Below are 12,436 nucleotides of genomic sequence, written 5' to 3' on the forward strand. Positions count from 1 at the left end.
TATATTTTGTGATTTTAAAAATAATGTCAGGGGAAGAACAACAAACCATGGAGGAAGGGAGACAGTGGTCAGTGTAAGATATGAAAATAATAATTTATAATCTATCAAGGGGCCATGAGGTTGGGGGAGAGCAGCTGATACCAAGGGCTCAATAGAAAGTAAATGTCTAGAAAAGAACAATGGCAACATAGGTACAAATGTCTGATACAGTTGATGTGTGGATCGTAACAAGAGTTGTAAGAGCCCCCAATAAAATGATCTTAAAAAAAAAAAGAAAGAAAATTTTAGTTTGCTTGGATCCACAATCAATGCTCATGGAAGCAGCACTTAGGAAATCAAAAGACCAGTTGCGTTAAGTAAATTTGCTGCACAAGACCTCTTTAGAGTATAGAAAAGCAAGGATGTTACTTTGAGGACTAAGATAGGCCTGACCCAAGCCATGGTATTTTCAATGACCTTATATGCAGTTGAAAGTTGGACATTGAATAAGGATGGTTGAAGAAGAATCAATGCATTTGAATAATTGCGGTGCTGGAGAAGAATATCGAAAGTACTTTGGACTGCTGAAACGACAAACAAAATCTGTCTTGGAAGACATATGGTCAGAGTGCTCCTTAGAGGCAAAGATAGCGAGACATTCTTACAGATTTTGGACATGTTCGCAGAAGGGAGCGGTCCCTGGATTAGGATATTGTGCTTAGTAAAATGGAGGGACAAGGAAAAAGAGGAGGGACCTTAAAAGAATGGATTGATACAGTGGCGCTACGACGCGCCCAAGCATAGAAACAATGATGAGGTTGGTGCAGGATGCGGCAGGTTTTCGCTCTGTTGAGCACAGGGCTGCGATGGGTTGGAACTGACTTGGTCCCGCCTAACACTAAGATACACTTTATGGGAGAAAGCCAAGGCTTTCTACTCCTGGAACGAGTTACGGTCTTAGAAACCCAGAGGGGCAGTTCTACCCTGCCCTATAGGCCACCATGAGTGGGAATCAACTTGATGGCAGTGAATTTGTTTTTGTTTTTGTTTGGGGGTATGGGGGTGGTGTTACACACAATAGTGGTTGCAAGTTGGGTTGCTAACCTCCAGGTCAGCCCTTGGAGCCCGACAGCCATGAGGAAGATGAGGCTTTGTAATCCCGTAAACAGTTAAACTCTTGGAAACCCCAAGAGGCAGCTCTACTCCGTCCTATGGAGTCTCTGTGAGTTGCCGGTGACACAATAACACTGAGGTTTTGGGATGTGCACTATGCTGGAACTTCCGTTCTTAGATCAGTACTTTAAAATATATCCTGAATATCACTCTGTATCTGTGTCTGGAGCTCATCAATTTCTCTTCCGCTGAAGAACATACTAGTTTGTGCACATACCTTGTTTGGTTCAACTAGCCCCATATTAATGATTGTGCTGGGTATTGCCAACCTTTTGCTATTACCAAAATATTCATTGCCAAATATTTTTTGCACATATTATTCTGCATTTTCCAAATGTCTATGTGATAAAGATTTTTAGAAGTATTTCTGTTCAAAGGATAAAACATATGTGCAATATTGCTAGATAAGCCAATGATTAAACCTAGTACTAATTTACATTGTTTTCTCATCAGAAAGAAGTCAACAAAACATATAACTGTGCATATTTAGGTCTTAGGGAAATTCCTGATACTCTACCAAACACAACAGAAGTTCTGGATTTCAGCTTTAATTTCTTGCCTGCAATCCAAAATACAACCTTCTGCAGACTCCTTCAGCTTATGCATTTGGATTTAAGCAGGTACGTATCTGAGCTTTCTGTGCATGGCTGGCATTTTACATAAGGAACTACACACTGCACTCATGTTGTTTCCAGGGCCTGGGGTGGGTTGTACCATCAAGCCTGCTTATCCTCTGTGTTAATGTTTCCCATGCAATATTTGTAGGCAGGTAAAACATCGTTTAAGGAAACAGCAAGCAGAGGAGAGGAAAGTAGATGGTTCTCAAAGTACTTATTGCAACAATTCAATTCAAGAAATGTTAAGGAAAAATGATAACAAAATGTAAACTAACTAAATGTCCTACTAAATCAAGATGTCCTGTTGGTGTATTAGAACATAGATGACCATTTTGGGGTGAGACCATGTAAAGAAAAATTTATCAGGGACACACACAAACCATCTTCTCTTTTCCCCCTAACTGTTTGACCTTAGTGGCAGTTATCAGTATTGAAAGCATGTTGGAGGACCATTGGACTGAAGTACAAGGCAACAGAGAGGGAGACAAAAGGAGGTGTAGTGTGGGGGGTATGTGGAAGAGAGGAGAAAGGTGCTCCCTGCAGGTGAGGGCTGAGAGTAACTCTGTTTCCTCGACTTTTTATTCAGCGGACGGCTACTTCAGCATGGGAGGATATTTAAATGGAGTCTATTGCTTCATCTTTATAACTCCCTGTATGATAAGCCTGGTGAATTCTCTCACCTGTCTTAGGGTTAGATGAGATTCAAGGATGTTCCTTGAACTTGCTTTCATGAACACAGTAAGAGAACAAGGTCTCTAGTTTCCTGATTCCAAGTCCAGAGTAAACCAGTGACCCTGGGCCACCTCCCCAACAGGATTCCATGTACAGGTGCTTAGAAACAAACCATTGAGAGAGACACTTGCCCTTTAAGACAGACTACAGATGTCATTCTGTTCCCTATACTTTTTGTCCTCAGGAAATTTATTTTCCCTCTTGTTTCGGTTCTTCTTTTTCGGGTGACACGGGTTTTATCCATTTTTAAGGAGTGCGTAGTGGGGCCAGGATTGCTTTTCCAGATTCAGAGTCCCAGAGTTCTCTCTGCTCCTGTTTTCAAGACGTGACAGAATCTGGCTTCATGCTTTCTACCCACCTTCCTCTCTACTCCACTTCTGACCTTTCGTCTGGCCACAAGTCGGCATTGTAAATAGTTTTCTAAACAGTAGTTGTTTCTTCATTCTTTCCAACAGCTCCCTATATCTTCACTCACTCGTCTACCCTGATTTTTCAGACCTTCCTCCCTGGAATAATCTTTCTTCTTCCTGAAGTATATTCCCAGGACTCTGGCCCCCATTCACTCTTTGATTGTCAGGTCTCTGAACGGAGTTACCTTGTTCATTTCATCTGTCCTTCCAATCTCTTTCGGATGGGTGCATCTTTTCCATCTCTTCAGGTCTGGGCGCTATACCCACTGCTCTCAAGTCGATTCTGATTCCTGCTAACCCCTCAGGACCCGGTAGAACTGCCCCATCGACTGTCTGAGACTGGAACAGACATCTCACCTTTTTCCTGGGGAGCCACTTGCGCGTCTGGACCTCAGACTTTGCAGTTAACTGTACAAGGGTTATCCACTGTTAAACCAGCATTTCCTCTTCACAGGCTACAGTCTCAGTCATTTCCCCCTGGAGATAATGAGTTCATCAATACCGTCAATTGTGTTGAACCTGTTGTATAAGCTATTCTAATTTCAATTATTATTACATTGATTGTTTCCACTTTTATAAGTTTCATTGGTATATATAAATTTTACGAACATTTCTAGTCAGTGGTGTTTCTGTTTCTTCTCATGATGCTTTTATTCTTAGTATGAGATTAAACATCCTAAGCATATTTTCATCCCTTCTCGTGGTATTTATCAGCTACAGCTGATTATTGTGGCAACGGCTGCTTTTGTCGATTTGTCCTCCGGCTGACGTTAGCTATTAGGCTTTCCTTAGATTTTTAGGGAATTTTCACTTGGAACTCATTTCTTTTTTGGAAATACATCTGAATTGTGTTGTTGTTGTTTACAATCCTATCTGGAATTTGATACTAATGAATTACTAATATTATCATGTGTGACCCTGGAAAACAAGCCTCTCCTTTTGGGAGCTGCTTCCTGAAATACCAGTGTGTTGGCCACTTGACTTAAAATTATTCAGGAGAGAGAGGCAGAAGCAGATGGAGAAGGGAAGCAGATAGGAAAACACCTCCATATGTGATCTATCACGGTGATGGAGTTCATGAAAGTCTCTCTACTAGAATCTCTACGTTAAGGTATGGAAGTTTTCCTGGTACGGAATTATATTCCCCCAGAAAAGGTTTGTATTTGCCTCCACAAGTTGCCTGAAGTCAGGGCCACCCTGGAGCCACTTTAAACTAAAATCTCGCCTTGAATTCCTTTATGGAGGTCTATGGCATCATTAATAAATTCGGCCCATCATTCTACGATGTTCACCTTCCCAACATAACTGCTGAAGACAAAGCAAGTGAATAAGCAAATGTGGTGAAGAAAGCTGATGATGCTGGGCTATCAAAAGATATAGCATCTGGGGTCTTAAAAGCTTGAAGGTAAACAAGTGACCATGTGGCTCAGAAGCAACAAAGCCCACATGGAAGAACACACCAGCCTGTGTAATCACAAGGTGCCGAAGTGATCACTTATCAGGCAACAAAGAACAAAAAATCATATCATTGTGTGCTCACCTCCATGATATGATCGCTGAAGACAAATGGGTACATAAGCAAATGTGGTGAAGAAAGCTGATGGTGCCCGGCTATCAAAAGGTATAGCGTCTGGGGTCTTAAAGGTTTGAAGGTAAACAAGCGGCCATCTAGCTCAGAAGCAACAAAGCCCACACAAGCACACCAGCCTATGCAATCACGAGGTGTCGAAGGGATCAGGCATAAGGCATCATCAGAACAAAAAATCTTACCATAGTGAATGGGGGGGAGTGCAGAGTGGAGACCCAAAGCCCATTTGTAGGCCACTGGAGATCCCCTTGCAGAGGGGTGTCGGGGAGGAGACGAGCCAGTCAAGGTGCGATGTAGCAACGATGAAAAATACAACTTTCCTCTAGTTCCTAAATGCTTCCTCCCACCCCCACTATCATGATACGAATTCTACCTTGCAAGTCTGGCTAGACCAGAGGATGTACATTGGTACAGATAGGAACTGGAAACACAGGGAATCCAGGGCAGATGATCCCTTCAGAGCCAGTGGTGTGAGTGACTATAATGGGAGTGTAGAGGGAGAGCGGTTGGGGAAAGGGGAACCGATTACAGGATCTACATGTGACCTCCTCCTTGGGGGACAGACAACAGAAAAGTGGGTGAAGGGAGATGTCCAACAGGGCAAGATATGACAAAATAATAATTTATAAATTATCAAGGGCTTATGAAGGAGGGGGAGCCGGGAGTGAGGGGAAAAATGAGGAGCTGATGCTGGGGGCTTAAGTGGAGAGGAAATGTTTTGAGAATGATGAGGGCAATGAATGTACAAAGGGGCTTTACACAATTGATGTGTGTATGGATTGTGATGAGCTGTATGAGCCCCTAATAAAATGATAAAAAAAAGAAACTGTAAAAATAAATAAATAAATGGATTCGGCCCATACCCCTCATGAGTGGAATGCTACCCTTACATAAGCTCAAAGTAGACTTCTTCTTTGCTCCATGCAGAGCCCAAACCAAGACATATCCGTGCAATCTCACTGTTTGAGATTTTTCTTTTCTTTTTTTTTATGTTCGTCCATTCAAGGTAACATTTTGAGTTTCTGGACAGTTTCCAGAGGCTTGTCTTTTTTCGTCCTTAAATTTTATGTGTATACATTGTTAGTGTAGCTACTCCTGCTTTAAATTGTTCCCCTTAGCATAAATTCACTGCTTCAAGGAAGACATTTTTACTAGAAATTAAACAATTGTTTGGTTTTAAGATGATTTCAAGGGATTTTTCTGGATTAAGGCTTACATATTATCTGAAGACAATAGTTTCAGGGTTCATCTATTCTCCATAACTCTAAAACGTGTAGTGCCTATGACATTTTGAAATTCTGTTCTGTATTTTCCCTCTTTTGATCAGGATTCTTTTTATGGGATATTTGATTAAAATGTTCATAAGTGGTAGCTGGACATCATCCATTTCTGGTCACATAGCAAAGGATACAGTTGTTCGTGAAAGCTATTAACCCCACATTCAATATTCTGCATCCCATTTCTGGCTTTCCTTCTTAGACGAATCCTTGTGCCTTGAATGGCCACTTTCAGGCCTTTAAGATTCTAGGCAGCATGCGACAAACTACGAAGCAAGACAGAAGCACTACACTGTGATTGGGCCAATTAACTGGAGTGCCCCATGAAACTATAACCCTAGACCTCCAAGCCATGGAACCTGATCCCAGGGTATTTGATTGTGTAGCAGCAGCTGTGGCAGCTCTTTGTTCTTGTCGTCATTGTTGCAAATACATCAGCCACGCCACTTTTATCAGCTCAACTTCTTATAGATGTACAACTTATTGGCAGCAATTACAACAATTGGCTGTGCATCCCAGCTTAATCAAGGTGATTTTCCAGCACTATTAAATGCTGTCTCCTTTTCCCACATCCTCTGGTAACCTCTGACAAACTTTAATCTCTATACATTTGCCCTTGTTAATTTTGGGGTCTTTTTATATAAGTAAGGCCATGCAATCTTCGTCTTTTTTGTGTGATTGACTTATTTCACTATTTATATGTCTTCAAGCTCCATCCATATATATTTATCTCTTGCTGTCAGGTTGTCTAAGAATTATATATGTATATATAATTATATACACACACATATATATGCTATTAGATTCTAATTGGGTAAATATTCTCCTGGGTGTAACTTATCTTTGCGCTTTTTATTTTTATAATCTGTTGATGAACAGGAGTTCGTTTTTATGAGTCTACTCTTTTATGTTGTCTTTTTCTGTTTGTGCTTCTGTTATTACTTTAGATAATCCATTGTTGAAAGCTAGACCTGGCAGTTGCCCTTTCTTGTTCTTCTAAGAATTGTATGATTTGAGTGTGCGCATTTAGCTCCTCCATTCCATTTGAATTTGATTTTGTGTTTGGTGTGAGGCCTGGCTCCTGTTTCATTCGTCCGCATGTTATTGTTGTTGGTCAATTCCGACTCGTAGCAACCCGACGTACAACAGAAGAAGACTGCCCAGGCCTGTGCCATCTTCACGGTTGTTCTTGTGTTTGAGCCACTGTGTCAATCCGTCTTGTCTAAGGTCTTACTCTTTTTTTGCTGCCCCACTACTTCACAAAGCATGATGTCCACTCCAGGGACTGGTCTGTCTTGACATGTTCAAAATACATGAGATGAAGTCTTACCATCCTTGCCTGTAAGGAGCATCGTGACTGTATTTCTTTCGAGGCGGATTGGTCTGTCCTTTGGGCAGTCCATGGTACTTCGATATTCTTCACCAGCACCATCATTCAAATGCATCCCTTCTTCTTCAGACTTCCTTATTCAACGTCCGGTTTTCCCATGCACATAGACAGCTAACTTTTCTAGGACCATTTAGTGAAGAGGTTATTCTTTCCCCATGGACTGGACCTAACACTTTTGTCAAGATTCTCAGTTCGAGTCTTTGGTCGATGTGCCCATTGCTTACATGCCAGGCTATTTTGATTTCTATCGCTGTCTCGTAGGTTTCTAAATCAAGAAATATGCTTCCTTCTACTTTGTTCTTCTCTCAACACTGCTCTGGCTATTTAGGGCCTCTTGTCATTCCATATAAACCTGACAAGTGTTTTTTGCTGTTTATGTAGGAATTCAATATATATTATATTGAAGTTACAGATCACTTCCAAAGATGTTGGCAGGACTTTCTATCCTGCTTGGGGGCCCAAGCTTGATCTCCTGCCCATGGCTCATACGGCTCATTAAAACTGGGCTCAAGGAGGGGAAGGTAGATATTTCTAGGACAAGGCTAGCTTGAGGGTGAATGTGCTCCTATGAATTCAATTTTTCTTTTCACAATTAACTTCTACGGATTTCCCTAACCTGGTATCCAGGGGTGCTAAGAGTTCATATATATCATCGCCAGTGTTTTTGTGCAATACCAGGATGAGTGTATCTGAACCTCTAGTGTTTCATATTTGCATCGAAGACTTTTACATATATTGTATTATGTGACAAAAGAGTCCTACAAAAAGTTATCATTTCTATACATTATCCATGAAAAAACTATCATGTACAGTAGTCATGACTTGCCCAGTATACCAGTTTCACATTATAGATCTTCTATATCATATATTATGTATCTCATATGATGCTTCATCCATTATTTAAGATAGTAAATAATCTTTTGGTTTTTGCCTACAATCAAATCATCTATTGTTCCCTATATTACAAACACAGATCTCTAAGAATCCACTCTAAAGAAAGAAAACATCTGAAAATTTCAAAATCAATGTTTTCCAAACTACTGCTATTTATTAATAATTTAGTTGGCCTTCTGTGGATAGTGAAGAGAGAATGTTAAGTTTGACCTTGAAGAATAGCATTACTGTTTTACTATACTCAAAAGGTAGCTTTGTCAAATGGCATCGTGGCATATGTCACTGTAGCCACTTGTTTTTCTTTATTCTAATTTATTAGCCTTGAATATAATCATCTTATCTTTTTAAGGTGCCAAGTGAACTGGTTACATGAAGCCACTTTTCAAAGCCATTACCAGCTGAGCACTATTGTACTGACCGGAAATCCTCTGATATTCATGGCAGAAACATCACTCAATGGGCCCACATGTCTGAAGAATCTTTTCTTAATCCAAACAGGAATATCCAATCTTGAATTTATTCCAGTGCACAATCTGGAAAATTTGGAAAGCTTGTATGTTGGAAGCAATCACTTGACCTCCATCCAGCTTCCCACAGACTTTCCAACACGGAATCTGAAACTTCTGGATTTTCAGAATAATGCTATCCACTACCTCACTAGAAAAGACATGGACTCTCTGAAGCAGGCCACCAACCTAAGCCTTAACCTCAATGGCAATGACATTAAAGGCATTGAGCCTGGAGCTTTCCATTCAAAATTCTTCCAGAATGTGAACTTCGGAGGGACTTTTGACGTGTCTGTTATATTTAAGGGGCTGCAGAACTCCACTATTCAATCTCTCTGGCTTGGGACATTTGAGGACCTGGACGATGAAGACATTACTTTGGCCATGCTCCAGGGACTTTGTGAAATGTCCGTGGAGAGCATCAACTTCCAAAAGCACCACTTCTCTGACGTCTCACCTGCCACGTTTCAGTGCTTCACCCGGCTTCACGAACTGGACTTGACGGCGGCTCACTTGAAAGAGCTACCCCCCGGGATCGAGGGGATGAACTCACTGAAGAAATTAGTGCTCAATGCCAATAGCTTTGACCAATTGTGTCACATCAATGCTGCCAGTTTCCCCTCTCTTACACACCTCTCCATCAAAGGCAACCTGAAGGCGCTTGACTTTGGTGCTCGCTGCTTGGAAAGACTACAGCGCCTGCAGACGCTGGACTTAAGTCACAATGACATAGCAGCTTCCGACTGCTGCAACCTGCAGCTCCAGGGCTTGCCTGGCCTGCAATGGCTAAACCTCAGCTACAATAAGCCCCTTGGACTCCAGAGTGGGGCTTTTACGGAAAGTCCTCACCTTGAACTCCTGGACTTGGCATTTACCCCTTTGCATGTCAATGGTCCACAAAGTCCCTTCCAAAACCTCCCTTCCCTGCAGGTCCTCAATCTATCCTATTGTCACCTTGATACCAACAATCCACATCTTCTAGCCGGCCTGCCAAGTCTCCGGTATCTGAACTTACAGGGAAATCGCTTTAAAGATGATCGTGTCCCAAAGACCAACTTGCTTCAGACAGTGGGCAGCTTGGAGATTCTGATTTTAACCTCTTGTCATCTCCTCTCCATAGACCCGCAAGCATTCCACGGCCTTGAAAAGATACTCCATGTAGACTTAAGCTCCAACAGCCTATCAGGCAATAGCATTAGTGCTCTTAGAGATCTTAAAGGGCTCTACCTCAATCTGGCTGCCAACAGCATTAGCATCATTTCCCTCCAGGACCTTCCCACTTTGTCCCAGCAGAGCACTATTAATTTAAGTCACAATCCCCTGGACTGCACTTGTTCTAACATCCATTTCTTAACCTGGTTCCAAGACAACCTGCAGAAGCTGGAGGCCTGGGAGGAGACCGTGTGTGCCGTGCCCCCACCTTTAAGGGGAATGAAACTGTCCGCGGTCCAGCTGTCCTGCGGGCTGACAGCGGTGGGTATTTTCTTTCTCATTGTCCTTTTGTTCTTGTTCCTCATCCTGCTCATCTTTGCGGTTAAATTCTGTCTTCGCTGGAAATACCAACACATTTAGTGCTGAAGGTTTGCAAATAAAGTGTTCCATGAAATTCTATGAAGTGAAGAAGCTGTCACCTGTTACTGACCAGAGACTTTGGAGACTGGTTCATAAGACTGGGCTTTTCTTTTTTTTTTCCCCTTAAAAGCATCTTTCCCTTGAGTGTCTGCTAATGGAGCCTGACCGGCAGGCAAACTGAGTGGGGGCAGATGTGGCTGAGATGGACACAACTCATTTCCACTCCTGGACGGTGACAGGAAAAGGCAAGAAAAGGAACACATCAGAAGGTTCTCTCCCTTCCACTCAGGGACATCCCTTCGAACACCTCCCACTCTGCCCCTGAGTGGAGACACCAGCCCGCCCTCCCACTGGGCCACCCTGAAGCTCTCCAGTCACCCACTGGCCTTCACCCACAGTGAGGCATTGTGCTTGGGTCTGGGTTCTCAGTAACAGGACCATGGGGAAACTTAGAAGGCAATGTCTCAGTACTTCTCTTACATGGAAAAAGCAAAGCGCTCTGAATTTAAAAGAACAGGCGGAGGAATGAATCCTGCCACCAAACAGACTCCATGAGTGTTTCCAACCTTTGTTGTTGTCCCGATGATGGAGTCCATTCAAACTCAAGGCCACCGCATGTCTCTACAACACCCCTGGGGGACAACTAGCTACCACAAAGAAAAAGAGAAAAAATGCTGCTTTTGCCCAGAGGCTTAGGGTTCCAGCCGCATATACTGTACTTACTTCAGAAGCTTCAGGGAGACTCCTGGTGGGTATTCGTCCTCTTCTATTACAGGTCTTATAGCCAAGTGGGCCAGGGTCCAGATCGCTCTCCTCCTGTGGTCCATGGGTCCTCAGAAGCCTCTTTCCCACCTGATTAGTAAGATAAGGGGGGTTTACTTCCCAGGCTGCCTTTCAAAAGCCTATTTACCTTGCAGAGCATTGGAGATGCTCACTTACAAGGCAAACATGTGGGAGAAACAGCCCTTCCACTAGCTTCCAGCAAGACAATGAGACTGGCTTAGGCAGAAATCGTTTCTGTTGAGGGTGGGGTATTAGTAAAGGTTGTATACCAGTCTATCTGCAGACACATGGAAGTGATGATGCTGGGCCTTTGGTTTTCCCAAGACCCAAAGGGTCACACCCATGCAGGAATCCAGCTTTCGAAGTCTGGGCTGCGGGATGAGGGAAATCAGCTTTTACACGTGGAGACGCTGCACTTCTGAGGCTTGGAACCAATGTTAGGATATTGCTGCTGCTCCTTTCTGATGAGTTGTTGAGTCATGAAATTAAAATCTTACACCCAACATGCTTATTTAAAGCAAATAATACTTTAATCCACTTTAAAACTAAAAACGAATGCAAAAGAATCCACGATGAACAAGTAAAGGTGGTGCTCTGACTGATCTTATTGGGCCTGAAGCAAAAGAGGAACATCAGTAACATTGATTCTGTCTTTATGTAAAAGCTTCTATTCTGTCCATCATAGACCATTCAGCACTCATTTCAATTTTTAAAGTATATTATTAAATACTGCTACTTTATCATTTACTGGCTATAATACATTTGCTATTGTTTTGCAGTTTAATACCATTTTGCAGTGTATTTTTATAAATTCCTTCACCGAGTCTTCCAAGTTTTGACTGTATCACCTGAGGCCAATACCTTATACACTTTTTCCTATCTTGGCCTTGAGGACTGGTGGGAGGTGAGGAGGATAGAGCCAAATTCCTAGGGCATGGCTAATCAGGGGCCTATAAGCGGGTGCCTGGTCCAGTTCTACTGGAAAGAATCTGTCTCCTTCCCCATCAGTATGGAAGCAGAACGTGTTCCAGATCCCCACATCTTCAACTCTCAACCCCTGGGCTCATTGACATCCTTCCTTCAAAGCCAAGGTTGTGGGAGAAGGCCAGGCCAACGAGAAAATGTTTCAGCATGGGGCAGGTACCTGCTCAGTGCCACGAGAAACCATCACTCTCTGCTCAATCAACAGTCATGGTAGCCCCGCCATGCTGTCTCCTCCCATCCCCATCTTTCCTCATTTGTTCTGCTTGCCTCCTCGAAGGTCAATTCTCCCAGCACAGGCAGAGTGATCCTTCTCAAACACGGATTCCCTCCCTACATCCCACCCCACCCCAATTTTCCCCATTGCACTTACTGTGCAGACTCCTGGCTCTGAGCTCAGGTGGTGCTTTGTGATCCATTTCTTCAAATTTCTCCCAGTGAGAAGTAGATTTTCCACTACACACATTCTGGTCATACCACTCTTCGTTCTGTTCCTTGGACATCATAGTAAATTGATTAACTCTGATACATTAT

At 42.7% G+C, this 12,436-nt stretch overlaps 1 protein-coding gene across 1 annotated transcript in view; it reads left to right on the plus strand.

The window, feature by feature from the left end:
* CD180 (CD180 molecule) overlaps positions 1 to 10,138 on the plus strand; it is a 24,995-nt gene extending 14,857 nt beyond the window's left edge. Inside the window, exons 3-4 of the mRNA XM_004703694.4 lie at positions 1,606 to 1,772; positions 8,410 to 10,138. Of these exons, the coding sequence (XP_004703751.4) occupies positions 1,606 to 1,772; positions 8,410 to 10,138 (1,896 nt within the window). The remainder of the gene's footprint in view (positions 1 to 1,605; positions 1,773 to 8,409) is intronic.
* The last annotated feature ends 2,298 nt before the right edge of the window (positions 10,139 to 12,436 follow it).

Source organism: Echinops telfairi, unplaced genomic scaffold, assembly GCF_000313985.2.
Source record: "Echinops telfairi isolate 266 unplaced genomic scaffold, ASM31398v2 ScPeMD7_7469;HRSCAF=8507_1, whole genome shotgun sequence".
Lineage (NCBI taxonomy): Eukaryota > Metazoa > Chordata > Mammalia > Afrosoricida > Tenrecidae > Echinops > Echinops telfairi.